The sequence below is a fragment of the Drosophila virilis genome, unplaced genomic scaffold, assembly GCF_030788295.1.
Source record: "Drosophila virilis strain 15010-1051.87 unplaced genomic scaffold, Dvir_AGI_RSII-ME tig00001178, whole genome shotgun sequence".
Taxonomy (NCBI): domain Eukaryota; kingdom Metazoa; phylum Arthropoda; class Insecta; order Diptera; family Drosophilidae; genus Drosophila; species Drosophila virilis.
In genome coordinates, this window is record NW_027212829.1 from 14,547 (window position 1) to 37,483 (window position 22,937).

The 22,937-nt window shown below is 36.9% G+C and overlaps 2 protein-coding genes and 2 long non-coding RNA genes across 11 annotated transcripts; 1 reads left to right on the forward strand and 3 right to left on the reverse strand.

Moving 5' to 3' along the window:
• LOC116652373 (uncharacterized) lies at nt 1-16,818 on the forward strand. Of its 8 annotated transcripts, XM_070210847.1 has the most exons (3): nt 1-119; nt 846-904; nt 13,589-16,818. In XM_070210847.1, exons 2-3 carry the CDS (start codon nt 883-885, stop codon nt 14,005-14,007), a joined length of 441 nt encoding a protein of 146 aa, XP_070066948.1. In that variant the 5' UTR covers nt 1-119; nt 846-882; the 3' UTR covers nt 14,008-16,818. The 8 variants fall into 8 exon arrangements, 2 of the variants coding, with proteins under 2 accessions (XP_070066948.1, XP_070066949.1); XR_011417160.1 differs by lacking the exons at nt 1-119; nt 846-904 and adding an exon at nt 7,709-8,525; XR_011417157.1 differs by lacking the exons at nt 1-119; nt 846-904; nt 13,589-16,818 and adding exons at nt 7,709-8,525; nt 8,613-11,976.
• On the reverse strand, nt 2,180-9,350 carry LOC116652372 (spermidine synthase-like). Its single transcript, XM_032440823.2, has 2 exons — nt 9,123-9,350; nt 2,180-3,048 (listed from the first exon to the last, which is right to left on the reverse strand). The coding sequence occupies exons 1-2, from the start codon at nt 9,254-9,256 to the stop codon at nt 2,313-2,315; spliced, it is 870 nt and encodes a 289-aa protein (XP_032296714.1). The 5' UTR covers nt 9,257-9,350; the 3' UTR covers nt 2,180-2,312.
• Nucleotides 3,847-7,717, reverse strand: LOC138911525 (uncharacterized). The gene is made up of 2 exons (XR_011417161.1): nt 6,601-7,717; nt 3,847-6,538 (listed from the first exon to the last, which is right to left on the reverse strand). It is a non-coding gene; the product is annotated as an uncharacterized lncRNA (long non-coding RNA).
• LOC116652375 (uncharacterized) lies at nt 11,491-12,133 on the reverse strand. Its single transcript, XR_004305373.2, has 3 exons — nt 11,959-12,133; nt 11,823-11,897; nt 11,491-11,630 (listed from the first exon to the last, which is right to left on the reverse strand). It is a non-coding gene; the product is annotated as an uncharacterized lncRNA (long non-coding RNA).
• Nucleotides 16,819-22,937: the final 6,119 nt, after the last annotated feature.

The following is a 22,937-nucleotide window of genomic DNA, read 5'->3' on the forward strand; positions in this document are numbered from 1 at the left end:
ATATGTGTTGTTGTCACTCAACCTCAACTGACAAGATACTGAGTCGATACGGTGATCGCCTGCGCACTTGCCATAGACTGGATTTTTAGCGTAATTTAGTAATTTAGCGTGTGCCCAAGGTATTGACAATTAACAAATTGAACCAACTCACTTTTGCGACCCGCTTTCTTTACTGTAACCTTTTTATTTCTATATGGGTTATTTTAACTGTTTCGGCTACATTTGATGTGTGTTCGATATTAACGTAGAACATATTTTGTCTAGTCTTCGCGTTATTTATTTGCTCATCGTCCTCCTCGTTGATCGGATGTGCGCAAGTCCATTTTTCTTGGGCAATATATGTTACTGTGCAACCTTTAAAAGAGAATGCGCTTAAGATCATTTGGGACATTGGCATGATATCCCTACGAACCAGTCTATAAGGTTTGTCATCCCGCAGTTGGTGCTGCTAAAACTCACAGTCTAGTTGGATTAGCGCTCTAACAACTGATCGAAACGCTTGAGCATTAGCAGTGTAGATACGCATGACTCCGAATTTGGATGTTTGCACGTCGTATTCTTTGTCTGTTACAACAGCGTTGAGTGCCCGCTCCAACACGTGCAGTTTGTTAACTTGAAGCACACAGATTGCTAGAGGTTAAGGTGAAGACTTATTTTAAACAAACCTCTTGTTTGTTTTATTTTTAAAATATTCGCATACTCTTTAGCACAACAATACATACACACACAAATAATTACAATTGCGAATGTATCGTATCAATAACCATGTTCTATGGTTATTGATCGTATGCTGTCCTCTTTACATATATGAATGTGCTGCTGTTTAAGTACCGTTTTTTCATTAGATGCCAACTCTTGGAATGTCAGCCGTTTCGTTGATCAATGGTGAAAAATTTTATTCCAGGTATGATATTTTTTATACAATTATAACTTTTTGTAATGATAGTTGTACCATTAGAAAAGGTCAAGAAATTTCATTTTTTTTCGGCTTAGCCTAACCAAAGAGAGCGCGTAGCACGAGCTGTTTATAGTTAGTATTTGTTTATGTGTATTGTCCATGTGTCACTAAACATACATACGAATGTATGCACTCTCATATTAATTTAAAAAATGTCAATTTACGCCAAACATTATTTCCTTATTCAAAAATCAATATTTTTATTTAAGCTTGCGGAAGATATGTAATTTAATGTATGTACATGTATGTATATATATATTCTCATACATACTTACATACGTTTGAGGCTTAGTCCTAATCAGTGCATAAATATGTATGTACATATTATTTTTATACCCCGAACCCATTAAAAATGGATATAAGGGTGTATTGTAGTTGTGCAAAATGCATATGTATGTAACAGACAGAAGGCAGCATCTCCGACCCCATAAAGTACATATATTCTTGAGCAGCATCAATAACCGAGTCAATTTAGCCATGTCCGTCTGTCCGTATGTATGAACGCAAGGACCTCAGAACCTATAAGAGCTAAAGACAGAAAATTTTAGATGAGGGTCTTCCTAGTGCCTGCGCAGATCCAGCTTGTTTCTGATAATCGTTTCCAATCAATCGATACAAATCGATATCAACATCCTGTTTTTTGAGCAAATTGGGTAAATAATAAGAGCTGGAGTCACCAAACATGATATGTTGCTTCTAGAATATTTTATATATGTCAAGTATCTTTCATTTTATACTTATAGCCACCTCCCCGTTACCACCACAGAGCTATAAATCAAGTTAATAACCCAATTTGTATTGCCAACCAATTTAAGCCACAATTTAAATACAATTGACGTTTTCAGAATACACAAATATTCTATGGTACAATAAGATATACTGTAGAAAATTTCATAAAGTTCGGTTAAGAAAAAAACCAAAGTTATATGTAACCGCGCAATTGAATGGGGCAGCAGCTTTAAGAATTTCTGTATACATGTACACTCACACATTCATACGCGTTTGCTTCGAATTCTATCAACGACATTGCAATAACGATTGTTTTCTGTTCTGCTATTTAATTAGTACTTTTCTCAATTATACATAATTATTGGTGTGGGTGTTGAATACAGGCCTAGAATGTGGTGCGGTATGTTGCGAGTTCAAACCCTGCCAAGAGAACTTTTTTTTAATTATCTTAATTACTTCAATTGCGGTGGTGTTGGAATAAGAAGGTTCAGGTTATTTCCTAGTCGGGAGCTCCCGAGTAGAACTTTTTACTTGTTTATTTATTTTAAAATATTTTATTGTCAATGTATAAAATCATTAAATTTTGTTTACCGAGTACAAAAATGCTTTAAATGTCTAAACAGCTTTATTCGTAAAAGTGCTTCTCAACCCAACGAGGTAAAGTGAAAGCAGCAGCATGGATTTCACTTGTGTAGTACTTCAAATTTAATGCATCTATTTCGGATTTCTCAAACTTTTTCACGGGGTTTTCTAGCCTATGTTTTTTATCCAAAGATGCTATTATAAATCCTATGTGACCACATGGATAAGATGGAACAGAAGTTATGGCATATCCTACTTTTGGAAAATGCAAGGCACATCCTTTTAATGTTTTCTTTACGTATTCAAAGTCCAACCAAAAACTTCCTGCTTGAGAGCATACAACACCTCCATCTCTTAGTGCTTGTTTTAGTAAATCAAAGTAGCTTTCATGAAACAAGTTAACGGCAGGACCAATTGGATCAGAGCTATCGGTTATAATGACATCAAATTCGTTTCTGTGATTTTTCATATACTCAAAACCATCGCCGATAGTAAGCTTTAACTTTTTGCTATCGAATCCACATGCCATAGAAGGTAGATACTTTTTTGAAAGTTGAACAACACGATCGTCAATTTCGACTTGATGAACTTCTTTAACCAGCGGATGCTTTACAACTTCGCGTGCTACACCTCCATCACCACCGCCAACAATTAAAACTTTCTGTGGGTTTGGATGACAGCATAGCGGCAAAAAAGCTATCATTTCCTGGTAGGAAAACTCATCCCTAGAAGTACACTGAATGATACCGTCCAGTATTAGGCACCTTCCATATGTTTCTCTGTGAAAATAAAGTGAAGGATTGATTAGCGAAAGTGTATAACTTTCATTCGAAGTTAATGAAATTGTGTTTCAGCAATTTTGGATATTCCACCCGTAACACTCGTAAATTGGCGAAAAACAACTCGACTATCATAAAAACTATGGTCAATAAAGCCGGAATTGTTTTGGGTTTTATCCAGCGATGGTCACAGATGTTTGAGAGTCCGTACACTAAAAAAAAACATTTTAATTTCTGGTGCTTACTATTTTATCTTTGAATATGTACATAAACAATTTTTGCTGTTAGTCGTTCGTGGCTTAAATTGGGATACTGTATACGGTTACTAATATACTCTAGAAGACTTCTAAGGACTAATCTTCTTTAATTAATCGTTGGACTATGCTTGGTGAAGTTCATGAGTTGATATCGCGTGAAAACAGCTCTTCTATGTTGACTAACCAATAACCCACGCCTTGTCACGCGTCCCGTACACTTCATATTACCGAGTATAAATTCAGAAAGAATATAGCGTTTGGTGCTAGTGGATAACTCTACAAAATTTTTAAAACTTTTTCCAGTAAATAGTACAAGTAAATAATTTCAATTTTAGATGTTTTTAACAATTACTTTCGTAATAGTAATGGCATATTTTCATAAGTATGATAAGCCAAAGTCTAATGTCGTCTATTAGTAGAATGCCTATGCAAAATGCTTCGTTGGTTCCCATTTGTATACCCTTGCAGAGGGTATTATAATTTGGTCGTGAAATTTGTAACGCATAGAAGGAGACCCATAAGAACCCATAAAGTATATATATTCTTGATCAGCATCAACAGAAGTAGCCATGTCCGTCTGTGTGTTTTTATGCGAACTAGTCTCTCAGTTTTAAAGCTATCTTGATAAAACATTGCAGAAGTTTCTCTTTCTGTTGCACACAGCACATATGTTAAAACTAGCTGAATCGGACCAATATATCATATAGCTGCCACAGGAACGATCGGTCGAAAATTAAGTTGTTGATTGAAAAAAACATTTGTTTTTCAAGATATATCGACCAACCTCGGCATTTATCAGTTTTACTATACTTCTCATATATATGCAAGATCCTGTTAAGATCGGATCACTATAGCATATAGCTGCCATACGAACGATCGTTCGAAAATTAAGTTGTTGTATGAAAAAACATTGTTTTTTTCAAGATATCTTGACCAAACTCAACATAGGAACGGTCGGTGGAAAATCAAGCTGTTGTGTGGAAAACTTTTTTGTCATTCAAGATATTTTGGTTAAACACGGCATTTAAAGATTTCACTATGCTCCCTTCAATTTTTTAAAATCTTATTTACTATTATTTCATATATCTGCCATAGGAACGATGGGTCGTAAACTAGGTTTTTGGTTAAAAACCCTCTTTTATTTATCAAGACATCTTTAGCAAACTCGGCACTAACTATTTTCCCTGTGCTTCTTAGATACGGGTAAAGCATTATGAGTATTATAAAAAGGTTGGGTCTGCAAGGGTATTAGATCTTCGGCGTGCCGAAGAGTGCCTTTCTCTTTCGTTACTTCCGTTATTACACTTTTTTGTGGCAGGATTTGATTTTTACAAGACATAAGTATTAGTGAAAAAAGAGATCAGTGTGCATTTGGCAGTAATACTGAGCATTCTTATAAATATTTTATAATTTTTATACCCTGAATCCATTAAAAATGGCTAAAAAGGGTATATTGTATTTGTGCAAAATGTAAATGTATGTAACAGGCAGAAGAAAGCATCTCCGACTTCATAAAGAATATATATTCTTGATCAGCATCAATAGCCGAGGATCTAGCCATGTCCGCCTCTGTCTGTCCATATGTATGATAGCAAGGATATCAGAACCTATATGAATTAGAGACATGAAATTTTAGGTGTTGCTCCTCCTAGTGCCTGCGCAGATCGAGTGTGTTTCCGATAATAGATAACTTGCCCATTCACAAACAATCAATATCGATATCCTTTTTTTTAACAAATTGAATAAATAATAAGAGCTACAGTAACAAAATATCAAGCATCTTTCATTTTATACCTATCAGATCAAGTTAATAAGCCAACTTGTATTGTCCACTAATTTAAGCCACAATTTAAATGCAATTTAATTTTTGCGAATACACAAATATTCTATAGTATAATAAGATATACTGTAGAAAATTTAATTATGATCATGCGCGTCTTCTTCGCATTCTGTCAACATTACAATTGCGATTGATTTTTGTGCTGCCATTTAAATTTGCTTTTCTTCTCAATAAGACTTAATTATTAGTGTGGCTGCTGAGTAGAAGCAGTGGCCAATGGTGCGATCTGTCGCGAGTTCGAGCCCTACCAGCGAAACTATTTTTATACCCCGAACCCATTAAAAACGGATAAAAAGGGTATAATGGTTCTTATTTCTTTTTATTATTTAAAACGAACTGCATTTTGTGTTGGTACAAGAGGGTTTAGGGTATTCCCTAGTCTGGAATTCCCGACTAGAATCTCTTACTTATTTATGTTGATAACATTAAAGCAAATGTAGAATAATTCGACTATCGAAGTTTTTTCTTTAGAATGCTATAGGTAAAGCCTTTTTCCGCCAAATTAAGGAAATGAAGACAAGTGTAAAGATAGACACCATAAAAATAGGCCACCATAGATACCGGTGCAAACGGGAAATTCGTCGCCTTGTTATTCAGAAAGAAATTTTATGTAATAAAATAATATCCTTTTAGCATTTTAATGTTACCAATAGATGATTTAACAAATTTTAGTGGAATATAAAAACCTAAAATATACTTTGCTGAAGTTTATTGTCACGGGACGTGGCAAATGTTAGTTTGGTGAATCCTAAAACTGTTTGTCCCGAAAAAATAAAAATTGGATGCCCAATTGGTTGCCATACATATTGGCGAGACCTAAGCCATAAACCTGTAACCATGGCTAACCATAATATCTGATGGTATATTAATCGTGGTTATAACTATCCGATCGGCCTAAAGGAAATTTTGTAATTATAAGTATAGAAACAAGCGATGCATAGAAATGATATTAAAACAATATGAAACCACAAGGTTCAATACGAATTCGATTAAACGATTACACAAATCGATATTTAAGAAAGTCGCAGCTAAGAGTAACCAACTCAATAATCAAGAAATCCTTTTCGACACGAACAGGTTAATGGATTACTGCCGAAGGCAAGATTATTTATTTGTATTATTTACTCATTTGTCGCATAGACAAATTTGTAAATAAATTTGCTAGGGGCATACAACAGCGAGGCCTGATTGCCCAATCTTGACACGCGACCGAATGGGTGTCGCACCAAAGCATTGGCCAACTACAAAATACTGTAACATTTAATAAGTTTTAAAGAGAACATAAAGAATAAATATATTTAATACAAAATCATTCCTAAGATTCATATATCCGGAAAAGTAACATTTATATTCAATAGAACAATCAACGCCACAGCATATTAATCTGACACATCTGCAATATTAAGTTATTATTAAATTTACGACATAGCAGAGATAAGGGTTTACCCTACTTACGAACAAAACGATCATGATCTACGACACAACTATGGCTGTCACATTGAACGAAATGTACAGGATGGTACACGCTCCACGTGTGCTTAATTCGGAAACTAAGAAATCTTTAAGATCTTCCCTACACTTTGGCCTTAGAACAAAAGGTCGTATCTTCGCCAGCAATTATGCTATCAGTGTAGAAGAAAGGACTCAATGGGACGAGCAGAGACAACAATTCTATTGTTTTGGTGTTTCTCGGTTATATTTCGACCGCGCTTCGGCAGTGTTAAGGGCGTACATATTTTATGGCTCCCCACCGTTTGAAAAGGAGTCTCTTAGGATTATTTTTCATATATCAAAATATTATTATTGGCACGCGTCTGACGCGCGCCTTTTTTATGATTTTTATGAATGAAATTTGTGAAAAAATAAGAATCTTTAAAATATTCAAATATACCAACTTAAAAGAAAAAAAGCGATTAAATTTATATACTTATACTTATGTTTACACTTAGTAAGGGGTCAACATTCATTTATCAAAATCATAACAAAAAAGGTACACGTCAGACGCGTGCCAATAATGATATTTTCTTTTGTGCCCATGATCTGCCCATTCGCAGATATTTGTATGTGTGTTTGTGTGTAGAGGTCCAAAATCAGAAATCCTAAAATCTTACATCGGGGACAAGCAGGCAGGCAAGCAACCGACACACAAGCGCATAATTGCTTCTATTCATATACAAAATATGCAAGTATGCGTGAATAGCGAGTCCAAAATGTTTTAAATGTATAAATGGCAACGGTAAGGTACCCTTGCCAACGATAACGAGCTAAAATTCAAGAATTTCGCATCGACGTGGCAAACCCTTTCTCTATTTCATATTAGTCGTGCCTTCAAAACGGTAGAAATGCGTCAGCATTTGAGAAAAATTGAATTTGTGCGCATTTTAGCTTGTCGGACACATACAACCACACACATTTTAACGATTCCTAAACATGAAGAGATAGCATTGAGAGCTGAGAGTAAGTGCGAGCGAGATAAAAATTAGCAGCATTGCCGTTCTATTGCACAAATCATATGGAAAAGAGTGCGCCAAGCACCTTCCTGTAGAGTAAGCGGTTCAAAAATACATTATATGTACATACATATATCTTACTCGCTTCCTCGCGATTTTGGACCAGTTGCCTCCAATACTTTTTGTGCCTACTTTCTTGCACTGATGTCCAGTCTATATGTAGTTTGGTTAGTGGTAGTATGCACATATTCAGTATGTCAAGAAATCTTTTTGAAAAAACGAAAAATCCATATTTTCCAAATTCATATGCAATTTAAACCTTATAATTTTAATAACTTTATTTTTTTTTTCGATTACTTGCTGACGACTCAACTCAACAGCCAAATAACAAGTAAGAGGTTCTAGTCGGGAGCTCCCAACCTATATATACCCTGAGCCCTTTTATACCAACACCAAATGCAGCTGGCGCTACTTGCTCGTTTGTAGCAATAAAGATATATTACAGAAAAATGTTCCCTTGGGAGGGCTTGAAATCGAAACTAACCACACTACTTGCCGCCGTTTCTGCTTAACCATTATTAAGTCTTGTTGCGATTGCTATAAAATATTAGTAAAGAAAGCAATACAATCGCAATTGTAGAGCTGTTTATATAATTCGAAGCAGACGCGCATGCATGTGTGTGGGTACATATACAGTATACAGAAATTCTTCAAACTGCGCTAGCTGTAAACACGTGTTTAATTTACCGATCTTAATTAAATTTTCTATGGTATATCTAATTGTACCGTAGAAATGTTGTGTATACTCAAAAAGTTAAATGCATTTAAATTGTGGTTTTAATTGTTAGTCAATACAAATAGGTATAAAAGCAAGATACTTGATATATGTATGTACATATATAATATTCCAGAATATTGCTTGAAAACGAAGTGAGTTATAGATTATCGGAAACAAACTCGATCTGCGCAAATATAGGAGGACCTATACTTAAAATTTCAAGTCTCTAACTCTTATAGGTTCTCATATCCTTAAATTCATACATATGGGTAGACAGATAGACAGACAGATGGGATATATGTATGTACATATATACTATTGTGGGTCGGAGATGCTTCCTTCTGGTTTTTATATACATACATAAATTTACATTTTGCACAAATACAGTATACCCTTTTTAGCAATTTTTAATGGGTTCAGGGCATAAAAATATAAAAGTTATGTTTCATACCAAGGATTATCAACCTTTCTAACAATGTTCCATCGAACTCGGTACTAATGTGGCATTGTGTATGCACATATGTACACACATACATACATATGTATTTATATTCTGAAGTACATACATATGTATGTATATACATATTTTATTATTTTCATATTTTAACTATCCAATTATTTTTTACATCCCTAGCATATATACATACATATGTATGTATGTTGTATGTACATAGACTAAATACATTTCTTTATTTATGTATTTAAATATGTATGTACATAACAACTATAATTTACAGAATTTTACTTACGTCTCAATTATTTGAATATCTTGGAATTTCGACTTTTCTTTGTGAAGAACATTTTGCACTTTTAAAGAAAATGATTGTCCAGGCCATAATTCATTTTGGATTTCACTGAACCAGCCCGTTAGAACTTTATCCATTTAGTTAATAATTTGAAAGAAAAAATTTAAGCTCAAATATAAATAAGCCCCAGGCCACAAGTGTGTTCAATCTGGGATTAAAGTAAAGTAAACACGTGGTCACGGGAAAAAGTAACCATATTTTAATGTACCCACATGATTTGCCAATTGGAATTAATAACAACAAGTAAGAGGTTCTAGTCGGGAGCTCCCGACTAGGGAATACCCTGAACCCTCTTATACCAACACCGAATTCAGATCACTATTCGCGCTCGTTTTAGATGAATTAAAGTAACAAAGTTCCCTTTGCAGGGTACGAACTCGCAACTAACCGTATTACTTGCTGATGACCAAAATAATGCTGAGCCAAAATAAAAAATTGTTTTCTCGGTAAGGCTCGAACTCGCAATAGACCGCACTGTTTGCCACCGCCTCTTCTCATAGAATTAGAAGCAGACGAGCATGAATGTGTGTGTGTATATACATACATACATGGACACAGAAATTCTTGGAATTTGTGCTAGCTGCCGCAAACACGTGTTTCTTAACCAGGTCGGTAATGGAATTTCCTACACATATTAAATTGTACCATAGAATATATATGTATTCTCAAAAAGTTAATTCCATTAAATTTGTGGCTTAAATTAGTGGGCAATACAAGTTCGCTTATTAAGTTTTTTTATTGCTATGAGGTAGTAGCAGGGAGGTGGCGATAGGAAAAAAATGAAAGATACTGGAAATATATATAATATTCTAGAAGCAACATATCAATTTTGATGACTCTAGCTTCTAATACATATTTACCCCATTTGCTCAAAATAGAATATTAATATCGAACTTTGGAAACGCAGTAAGTTATCGATTATCGGAAACAAACTCGATATGCGCAGCCACTACGAGGACCTACATCTAAAATTTCAAGTCTCTAGCTCTTATAGGTTCTAAGATCCTTGCGTTCATACATACGGACAGACATACAGACGGATATACATATGTAGCTAGATTTACTTTGCTATTGATGCTGATCAAGAATATACATATGTATATACTTTATGGGGTCGGAGATGCTTTTTTCTGCCTGTTGCATACATTTCATATTGCACATATTCAATATACCCTTATACCCATTTTTAATGGGTTCAGGGTATAAAAATATAAATGAATCTTATTGCAAATACATACCCATTAATTAAATTACACAATTAACAAAAGACGCGCGCGCCCTTCATTGACCTTGTTTCCTACACAGTTCTTGACTGCAAAATATAGGGAACTTGGCTATTTTTATTGTTCGCGATCAAATTTTTAAGACGAAGCACAGACCTCGTAATTAGAAAAACAGTTCTTTAACATTTTCGTTTTGATCGGCACGCATTGCAAGTCCATTCGCTAACGAATTTCTTAATGACCAGTAATGCATAAGATGGTTAGTAGTCACCTTATTCTGGTGACCATCGCATGACCGTTCGTTGGCGAATTAGATTGTTGCATTTCCGTATCGTTCTTTATTATCGGCCTCGGCGATTTCTTTGGTGATTGGGGCTGAGTATCGGGGTGAAGCCGGACACACAAGGGCGCTTAAAATATCGAGGAGTGGCAACACCGAACTTGCGATCCACGACGCCCAAAGAGGCCAAATTGGCTGCCCGATTCGCTCCCAAAGAGATAAAAGAGAGAGTGGATCGCATGCCATTGGCCGTGTTTCGAGCCCTTGAGCAGCTGTGCCGATGAGCAGCAACGGTAACCATATTTAAATGTACGCGGGTACCGAATTACGGCACCTTTGATGTGCTGCCCAATGTACAGTGAAGAGGGTTCGACTTTGTCAGCGGTTGACAGCGGAAATATCGGCTTACAGTTAAAAAAATTTTGAAGTTGGATATTTTTTTTTGCCGGCCACGGAACATGTGCTTAAAAAAATCAAAGGGCATACAGTTGTTCATGACGGGCTTTCTTTATTAGTTAATTGCCAAGATAATTCCTTATGTGCTAACGTATTGCAAAAGAAATGGTGCACAAGAGCGTTAACACACGAAACAATAATACACCAGAAACACACTGTCGTCATTTAAAACAACTATAAAAGCGATACTTTATTAGAGCAGCCGCAGCCATTCAGTGGCACACAACGCTTGAATCCCGACCCGGAGGACGTTGGCCAGATCAACCCAGATATTCTCGGGCCGTATTTTCAAAGCACGGCCAAGTATCGGCGTAATCCACACGACGGAGAGACGATCCATCACGGACGGGACTCACACGACGAAGAGGCGGCCACGGGCGAGACCACGCCCATATCGTCCGAGTTAGTCTGTTCCAGTTCGTGCCTCCTCGCCTGAGTAAACGGTAGAGTCAGACGCAGACTCCTCATTGTCGTTTTTTTATGTCTCCTGCTCTGTATGAAGGTCGCCAACAAAAATGTATGATGTACAAAAAAAAAAAAATTTTAATAGTTTTTAGATTAACAGAAATTCTTATAAATATGAAATGAAGCAACTCGTTATAGATAACTGTTGAAGCGAAGTTGAAGGAAGTAAAAAAATTGAAATTTAAAATTAATATCTTCTTAATATAAAAATATACCAACTTATCGTATCCACCTGATTTAAAATGCCGGAAATGTTCGCGTGTACGAAATTATCAATAGCAGCTTGAAGATAACCTGCAGGGGAATAGAAATAAGATTAAATGTTAATAACGATCAGAAATGCTACCAATTATACTGTATCTGAAGAGAGAAATGTCCGGCTAAATTTTTCTTGATGGGGAGAGTTGACATAACAGCCGGCATAGGCCGATGGCCATCTAATCTAGGTGATCTTCTCATGGTTGGGCGGTCCGGAACCGGGGCCCGATCTGGAAGAGTGAAGTGGATTAATAATGTTTTTGTTAGTTTATATCAACATCTCATCTTTGTTGTTTACATTTACTTATCGTCACAGCTGTTTACGTTGTTCATCTGTTAGAAGTTCCGATTGTTTGATGTTATCGATTTTTGGTTCGTTTTGCATAGTGTTGTGTAAGTCTGTTTTGCTATAGACGTGTAGCTTCGTTGTTATCGATTGTGCGGACTGCGGGCCTGGGATGGGACTGCACCCACAGAAACCGATGAGCCAGCCGGCGCGGCCCACCGAGAAACAAGCAGTTTCGTAACAATACAGCGCCCAATTTTTAAAAACGCACTCGGCTTCTTTGAAGTCGGTGCGTACGTCAAAAATAAAAATAATAAGATATTAATGAAGGTACAGAGAAAAGGACTCCGTTGGGTTTAGGATCCCTATCGCTGAAGTCTTATGTGGCTCATAATCGCTTGGTGGGTCGTGGAATCCGAGAAGCACGACGGAAGTAGACATTATCAGAATATCCATAAGAATGAGAATTTTTTCTTGTAGTGGTTGATGGCGGTAAGGCACGTTCGCATGTGGGTGAAACGTTCGCGACCGGTCATCATTCGCCTGGTGGTAGCCGCAATGACAAAGGCATCTCGTGATAAGAATGTGATATTACGTAGTTTGTCAGTTGTTATTTATTCATTATTAGTTTTGTTGGTCTCATTCTGTGTTAATGCTGGGAGTGTGAATGACCGTGGTTACAAGAGCTTAGGAGCCAGGTGACCCAGGACGATGTAGAATCGAGCCTGCGCCGCATCTGCCACACAGCATATCCCAAAAATGGCCGGAAGAGCAACGGGGACTGAGCTTGCCATAGTGTCCATTAACAGGGGGATTTCTTGTCGCGGTTGAGGACAGTACGTCACGTTGGCTGCTGGCGAAGCGTTTGCGACTGTTCATCATTCGCCTGGTGGTAGCCGCTATAAAAAATATCCTGTGATGAAATGGGTATTAGGGTAGGGTCGGTTGGAGCTTGTTTATAGTTTACTATTTATTTTGTCTCACTCTGGGTATACGTTTGCTGTATGCTGGCCGTAGTTATATGAGCTTCGGACCTAGGTTACCCAGGACGATGTACAATCTAGCTTGCGCCGCACCTGTCACACAGCATGTCCTGGAGTTTTCTAGAACTGCGACAGGAACATAATAGCCTTCAAGGTAGCGTTCCTAGAATGCCGTTCTTCAGTTAAACTGACGAACTGAGCATTTGACGAATGCCTAAGTGTTTTCCACTGTCCAGTGCGTAGATAAGTTAGCCTGTGATAGGATTTGTTGTCTCTCCCCTCCAAGTATTTGAAATTTATTGAAAAAAAGGGGGAACCCTTATCGTACATATTTTTGTTGTTGTTATTTATTTGATTATTTATTTATTTTTCATTATTAGTAAGGTTTGTTAGTGGGCGTTTAGTTATTTATTTACTGATAATTATTCCTATTGATGAAGTTTTTTTTTTGGTATCAGGGCTCAGTATGGCTGAGGAACATGTGTCTGATTGGGGCTCTGAAGCTGACGGAGCGTCAGCAATGCCACCGCTACGTCCGACGGGAGGTCTTGTGAGAACGCCGATGAATTTCCGAGGATTTGCTGAAAGACAGATCCCGGCGGAAGGTCATCTTGGAAACTTGGAGAAGGAATTGGCGCAACAAGACAGAACTCCACGGGACGTTGCGACGAAGTTTTCGCGGTCTGGCGTGCCGGAAGGCGTACACCACCGGTGGCACCGAAGCCACACAGACAGGGCGCGCGAGGAGCGGAGTAATCATCCAGCAGTCCTGTATATGTTGCCGAGGCTCATGCGAGGAACTGGCGGAATCCGAAGAGAGCGGATGACTTTCAGCCAGAGGAAGCGTATGCCAACGTGCGAGAAGCGGCGTACCTGATGCTCGAGCGGTGGAACGTCAGGTTTGATGGCGAGGACGTCATGAATTCTGTTATAGACTTCGTGTTTTGGCTGGAGTTCCTGCAGAGGCAATATCAATGCCCTTGGAAGAAGTTCCTGCGCGGTTTTCATCTGCTCCTGACCGGCCGTGCCCGCGAGTGGTACTGGATGCACGTGCGGCATTCTAGGGTCGATAGCTGGATGCAACTGCGGCACACTCTTTTAGACCGGTTCCGTGGATATCAGACGGAACACGACGTGATGCAGGAGCTACTACTACGGGAGCAACAGACCAGCGAAGGGGTGGACGACCATATTCACCACATGCGTCAACTCGCCGCGTGAATCTCGAAGGCGCTGAGAGACCGCGAACTGGTAAAGATTATAAAGCAAGGCTTGAAGGGGGGTCTGGCAAAATACATTTATGCCATGGATGTACTAACCGTGGACGAGCTGCGCCAAGAATGCATACAAGTGGAAAGGCACATTGGTCGCAAAAGCCGGACCGGGTACGTGCAGCCATCGCGTTACTCCAAGGAACGAGGCCCACAGTTCACGAGGTTGAAGTGCCACCAGATCGTACGGAACCATCGCCTAGAGAACTGGAGAAGGCAGTCGTGCGAGGCAGTGTGCTGGAACTGTAGGCAGTTCGATCATGTCTTTAGGGACTGCCTCTCTAAGGATCGTAAGATTTTCTGCTACAGATGCGGAAAGCCGGACACATTCTGTGCACAATGCGAAAAAACTGGTTTGTCGGTTCGGAACTGTTGATACTCAATATCTGATGTTGTTGCCTGATCATCTTTAAAAAAAGTAGGCATCATCAATAAAAAGTTTTCGGTTACTGTTTTGCGTGTATGTGCTAGTGTGTGATGGACACTAATTAGGAATCCTTATTTTAAATTACTTATTTTCGTATATTATATTTTTATTTTTATTCAAATTTTAAAGTTAAGTAAAATGTCCAGGACAAGGGCTATCAGATCTTAATAGGTCTCAGAGACAAAAAGCTAGAAATCGGTAATTATCTTAGCCCAAGTGAGACAAATAGGAATAGGTAACGAAAGACAAGATAGTTAATATGGTAAATGAACACATACTAAATACTGCGGACCACTTGACTCGACATAGTCGAAAAAACATAGATCTACAACTTTAAAATAAGCCAGAGATTGGAATGAACGGTCACAGGTAAGAGAAAATTCGATCCGATGAAAAATTAGTCAAGCACGTAAAACATTTGCAAGCCGAAGTGCGTAAATTCAAGCGCGACAATCATCTTTTGATGCCAATAGAAGTTTGCAGCATCAGCCGTTTTAGGAGCCATATTGGTAATATCAGAGAATAGGCACAATGCGGCCAGATCAGATCACCTTTGCATTTCTTTTAAAGGTTTATTGTTTCTACATTAAGTGGACAAATTTTCTAGTGAGTATTGTAATAAGTTCAAATTCAGATATTTTGTATCTGTCTATCTTCTATATTTCCCTCTGTCAATAATAAATATAGTTTTTGCAAAACGTCATGTCATAGCATTACATTAGTTTAAAGCCATAATGCTTCTAAATCAAATGGCTTAAAATTGTGAAGGGCTTAAGTCCTTTAGAGGAGAGGTATATTTCCCCACGTCTTCCCCTCATGGTTATTAAGTCTTTAGAGGTTGGCCGACAAAATCATTAAAGGTAACGATGGTCATTGAATCAATTTCATGGCTGAAACTATTCAGCCCTCTTAATTTTCTGATGCAATAAAATTTACAATTGCTGCCATCGAACATTGGTTTTCCTTCTTTTCTTTTGAAGAAGCGCCATTTGTTGCATCTGCCGACGACAGGGGATAATTAAAATTGCATTCATTTATATTACTCTAGGACATTGTTAAAAAATGTCCCTGGCACTCCGAACTGTTTTTGCTGGCCTTAACAGAACGTGTACTTAAAGTTGTACAATAAAAGTTAGATCATAACTTAGATACCTTGTTTGCGTAAGCCCGGCGCCACACGAGTCATTACGGCAGCTAAACGTTTTATTGAGGATCATATTAAAATTTTCATACGTCACGATACAGGGATTTAAAAAGTATTAGCACTTCACTTGCTCATCGGGAAGCAGAAAAGAAAAAGGCCATGGCAGATTGTCTTTGCGAACTTTTTTATAGACTTTCGCTAGTTTTAGCTGTTAGTTTTACTTTCTAAGAATGAAAATCCGTTAAAAATTTCCGGTGAATAAGCAGCAAATTAAAATTTAAAAAACATAGAGTGTCTAACTAGAGCTAACCTTATTACTTTTGCTAGGTAATTTTGATTTTAACCGTTCGAAAGGCGATGTTTCTGGTAGTCATTTTGGCGTGTTTAGTTTCTAAAAATTGCCTTCCCTCACATTCATGGCATGTTCTGGCTGAAAGATGCCCCGGAAGTGAAGTCTTGATTAGTTTATCGCAACTGAAACAATTATTTTGGACGTGGCTTCATTTTTTGAGTATCAAACTCATAATTTCGAGCTCTCATGTAGGCGAGAAGTTAGGCCACACAAATGTAGTTTTGGTGTTCCATACTCGCCCATGCCCAAAACAGTAATTCCATTCCCATTAAGCTTCTGTACGATGTGTACACTTTGAGCGAACATGTACACCTTCGGTACAATCTGGAAATATTTAAAAGTATTTACTAAATCATTACTTAAGGTTCTCAAATCAAAACCAGATTTATTAACTGGTGTAGCAATAGTTAGCATGTTAGACTTTACTGTGAAATATGTCAACCTGTAAATATAACTGTAATGTCAATGTCAAAAATAAATCCGTTTTCTATAAATTTGTAAGAGCTAGTGCGGGTGTCCAAAAGATACGACTTATTTAAGGTCTATTCCAATCTTTGTCCGTAATAACTTAGAATTTCATCTGAAAAAATCTTTGAATCGCATTTCTGCCGAAGAAGTTAGGATTCTGCGAAAAGTGCGAAAAACATCTTAAATGATTTTTCATATAGATCCTTCAAAGTGAACAAAAACCTTGACCCGCTGAAGCGCGTATACGTTAAGTTCTAATGTTCTGAAAAAACTTAAAATTTAGTCCAATAAATCTTTGAATCGCATTTCTCCGAAGAAGTTTGGAATCTGCGAAAAGCGAGAAACATGTTTTAAATGATTTTTCATATAGATCTTTTGAAATGAATTTGAGCGCGAAACGTCACCCACCATATCTTAGACCATTATTTCCACCACGGAATGATGGATTTTTCAAAATGTCCGAAACACCCCTCAAATGAGTTTGAACAAATTTCATTGAAATTGAGTTTGAAGCCGATTGGTAAGCAAGTAAGTGTCAATCAAACGTTTTTCGCGATTTTTCCACAATGTGGAAAAATCGCATTGCATAAGGTAACTAGAGATTACATTTTAGCTTCCTAGCTCCCACGGTTTGGACTGTGCGTTTATTACCTATTAGCCAGTCAGTCAGTCTGGATAAACAGTTTTATACATAGAGATATTCCCGAAAGTCTAATCATTCAGCCGTCTTTTCTATGTTTTGTTGAGGCCCTAATATACTCATACTCCATCTCGATTGCGAGGTTATACCAATGAACCACTAGCTAAGTGTGGAATCGGTTTTTATAAAAGTGCTTAAGCAGTAGGAAAGGGTCAGTCTTGTTTGAATATTCCATATAATCGTTATATGTCTTTAGGACTTTAAGTTATTGATAAAAGTTCCTCACACTTGTTAAAAACAGTATTTGAGGATTTATTTCAGCAATATTCCACGCTAAGGGACTGTTGAGCAAATTTCATGGATGTGAGTTCATTTACGATGAATTGCTCTGGAAGGAATTAAGGTGTCTATTAGATTTAAAAATGTCCACTACCAAGTTTGAATCGCACATTAAATTGGGATTATCAAATCTCTCCAGTGTATAAATTAGCGCTAGAAGACTCAGGACAGTATATAGTTACCACAGTGGTTCTCTATTCACCATTTCTATTAGTGTTTTTCTATATAGGTATTTTATAAAATGTTTTTATTTAAACTAAGGGATTTAAAAAATATATATAAGTAAATATATAACACATTTTAAGAATTTACATATTTTTGGGGTCTTATACTTGGGTTCGGGGTCTCTTCACCCGAATTCTACACATTTACTTAAAAAGGGTATGTAATGTAAAAATGTATCTAACAGCACTAACCATGCAATGCACAGATACACCAAACAGCATATTAATCGTATCACGACTAATCGCAACGAGGGAGCCCAATGGGTGGTGGTGCGACCATTTTAGTGTAAACAGCAAACGTAGTTTCTAGAATAGTTTATACAGGTCAGGCTCTTTTCATTTTATAGCTATCGCCAACCCACACCTCTGCAACATAGCTGTAAATCAATTAAATTCATCGATTGGAACTACCCGCCAATTTATCCCACAATTTTAATGCAATTGTCCTCTTAATATAAGAATAATCTACTGCTGAAAACGTTATTGTGTTTGCTGAAATAAAAGTAGAAGTTATAAACAGGCTACGTGCCACGTGTCAGAAGACAAAAATATTTGATACATTGTTTGACATTGTTGAACGTTCAGTCTACGTTTTAAGGATTTGTTGAAATAGTTTTGTATAAAAATGAAGTATCGGAGCTTCGCTTAGAGCATCTGAACCACATCGCTCGGACAAATAAACTCTTTTCCAACGTCAGTTACATTGTAACAGGCCGCGTTACAAAGCTTGCAGTGCCGTTTACGAAAATAACAGTATCTTCTGGAGCAAGATTAAATTAATAGAGGAAGTTGCCTCTGCATTTCTCAACTAGACAATTAATCGATTAAGAGCAACTTTATTTTAAACAGCAAGCAAGTAATGGCGGCAAATTATCACATAAGCATATACTATAAAACCCATAAGTACATGTACAAAACTGTAAACACAACACGTAGCAAGCCATTGCCATTGCCAAGAAAACATGACCCTCTAAATCAGACATTAAAAACTAAAGACCTATGCTCCCATCATAGAGCATCCACGCATAATTGCTAACGCAGCTTAATCTTTCGCTAACGAAAGACACTCAACGATGTTGTAATATTCTATACGAAAATCTCATACAATAATAACTCAATACTCGTTTTCCCAAAGTTTGCTAAGAGTCTACAACAGCTGAAGCCTGAATGAACAATCTTGACACGCGACCGAATGAGTGTCGCAACGAAGCATTATCCAACTGATATCTTAACATCTGATAAGTTTCTTAGAAAATAAAAAAAATATATATTTTATACAGTAACTTATTTTACATGGCGCAAATCATCAAAATCTAAAAAAAAAAAAAGCGTGCGTCAGGCGCGTGCCAATAATGATATGTATTTTCTTTTGCGCCCATGATCAGCCCATTCACAGACATTTGTATGTGTGTTTGTGTGTAGAGGTCCAAAATCAGAAATCCTTAAATCTTGTTAAATTTGCATCGGGGACAGGCAGGCAGGCAAGCAACAGGCACACAAGCGCATAAATCCTTTTATTCATATACAAAATATACAAGTATGCGTGAATAGCGAGTCCAAAATATTTTAAACGCACACATGGCAACGCTTGGGTACCCTTACCAACAATAGCGAACTAAAATGCCAGAATTTTGCATCGACGTGGCAAACCCTTTCTCTATTTCATATTGCTCGTGCCTTCAAAATGGTAGAAATGCCTCAGCATTTAGGAAAAATTGAATTTTTACGCAGTTTTGCTTGTCGGACAAATACACACACACACACATTTAAACGATCCCTAAACATAGAGAGAGCATTGAGAGCTGAGAGTAAGTGCGAGCGAAATAAAAGTTAGCCACGTTGCCGTTCTATCGCACAAATCATATGGAAGAGAGTGCGCCAAGCACTTTCCTGTAGAGTAAGCGGTTGTGACAACGTTGTTTGTATGTGATGTCCAGTCTATATGTTGTTTGATTAGTGGTATAACGAAACATTTAACGGAGTTACGGTTTTAGCACAAAGGGACGGATCAAATATTATGTAATATAATGTATTCTCGGCGAGGTGCAAGCTCAAACCGTAAAATTAGGAGGATGTTTTTTGTTTTTGTTCGTTATACATTCACTCCTTAAGTAATAAATGTATGTACATTCTGAAATTAAATGCGTATTTATGATTAATATTAGATGGTGTAATCAATGCTCAATTTTGTTTCTTATTCATTTATAATTAATTAATTAAACCTTTGAAAATGATTTCTCTTATTTTAAAATACATATATACGTTCTATACCTATGCTTTATATGTGAATGAATATGTTAATTTTTATCACAGATCAATAAAAGCCCACGAAATAGACCCTTTTCAGCACTGTCACTTTCAGCGCACGTGATTAAAAAATTGTGTGCTCTATACATTAATATTCCTCTATATTTATATTGCTAAAATGCGATAAAATAAAATATATTATCTTCAAGGCTGAAAGACATGTGTTTCTCACAATAAATTAAGTAGCGCGCTCATTTTTCTATGTATATGTCGCAGTGTTGTTATTTTCTTGTGGCTGGTCTGCCATGTTGACACACAAACTTTAAGAGTAAAGCGAATTCCAACCGGCGTGTTCAATAGTCTGCCTAAATCTGCTCGCATCTTCTACTCACTCATCGATATATGCTTCTTTACACACGCAAGCTGGACTACACTCGGCGTCAGCGCGACAACGCCGTCCCCTCACTCGTACAGTATTTTGGCGCCATATTCTAAGTTGTAGTCAAATGGAACTTTGCGTCGCTTCGTTTTCGAAGTACATTGAGCGAAAAAGTTTAGAACTTACGAACATTTTGTGTACTGAGGTTGGATGCACAGACAATGTGTATTTCTAAGTCGATGCAAATATTTACATAATTTCTTTAAATTAAATTAATATTATTTTTATTCTCCAATTATGTCATATAAGAGTGCTAAAAAATACAGTTACATTTCAAGTCGACCCGAAGGTCATATTTAGTTACGACCCCATTATAATTATAATGACCTCCTCGTGGTGTTCCCTGCGTATTTTGTGCTTTATAATTCGAACAAAAAATAGTAACATAAGAAAAATAAAAATTAATTAAATGTATCTTTGAAAACAACAAATTTGCACTTTTATTTCCTTAATTTATTTTGTATTACTTAAAAATAATAATAATTTAATAATTTCAAATATAAAAAATTACTTAAATATTTGCATCATCTTAAAAATACAATTTTTTTTTGTACGGAGCCAACCTCAGTACACAAAATCGTCGTCGTGATCTGCGCTAAAAAACTAAGAAAATTGTTTCTTTGCCAGCCAGAGACTGTGCCAGTTAATTCCAAAGTTTATTAAACGATGAAAAAAATATAATTTTTAGGGAAGCAAGACTTCCTTTATTTGATGTTAATTTGCAACTGAATAAACTTAAATCAATTCTAGCCCTAGTAACCTGTGGCTTAGCGGCAGCGGCGTTGGCAGCGGCGTCGTTGCTGATGTTGTTGGCCCGTTGGGCAATTCTTCTTGGAATTTTCGGCGGTTGCCTGTCGGCGCGTGGAGGAAATGGCACAGACACCAAGTCAGCATTTTGCTGCACTTCTTATGAGGTGTTGCAATGCTTCTTATTGGGACTGTATGAAGTTATTTGTTGTTAACTCTTCCCCCTTTGATTTAAGCTTGTCCTCAAGCGATCATCGAAAGAAAGGTATGTTGTTGAACCTGAAGGTTGTTGACATCTGTATTTTGTATTTGGAAATGTGCTGGTTCTTTTTTGGGTCTCTCTTGTTCTTTGTTCAGTTGCAGTATTATATTTTTCTTATTTTTCTTCATTACGTGTAATACACAGGTAAGAAGGATGGCAACTGTGAACAGAGTTATGAAACCGACTCTATTTGCTATAGAGTGCGTCTGAAGTTTTTGCATGTTTTTTATGTTTTCGATGTGCAATTCTTCTAATGCTTCCAGAGAAAGAATCTTTATTCTTTCGTTTTCTATTGGGGTTATTTGTATTGTGGGATTTCCTGGGGTCATGACGGTGACCTCTAGGTTGCTGAACTCTTGTTTGTTGATGAATAAGGTTTCGTTCCAGAAGTTAATCATGTAGGTGCCTCTCACGCGTTTCTTCTCTTCTTGCCATCTAATAGTACCGTTGTTTTTTATGTTCACACAAGTCGTTCACTAGTATAACTCCCTCGTCGATTTCCTCCATCTCCGGAATATGATCTGCATTGCTAAAGCCACAGAGCGCTTGCTCTCTAACTTAGGTATACAATTATTATTCTTCAAGTTTACAATTTTTGATTTGTTACAAATTTAAATATTATGGTATCTTTTACAATTGTTGTTTATGCCATAGATTGTTTTATTACAATGAAACAGTTCGTTAAATTCTAAATTTATTATATTGTTGTTTTTCACTACTGGCTTTATTATAGTATTTTTGCATTCTATTTCTTTTAAATTTGGAATTTTTACAATATAAAACAGAGTGGTTCCATTATGCAAAATGGACACATCTGCGAATTCTAGCATTTCTTCAATATTTAAAGGTGGCATGTTGCTTTTATTAAAATTATCGTTTACAATCTCTATTTCTTTTTCGCCAAGTAGGAATGTATTTATTAAATTCAATTTCGCCCATTGTATGGCGTACTTAATATTAATTATTTCTTCTGAAGTTATTATTCCGTTGATTACGGATGGGTTTAGATGAGCTTTCAGTATTTGCGTAAGGTCGTGTTCTGAGAAATTTGGTCGAGTAATTGTATGCCTGTGGAATACTGAGAAATATCTGGTTTTTGAATACGTTAATTGGAGCTTCTATGCTCGGAATTAAATTGTGGCTTGAACTGTCTGCACTGTGCTGGGTGGAGGCTACTGATCCAATATTATTGATCACAGGGATACGTGATAGCGCATCGGCTACAATGTTATCCCTACCTGGCTTAT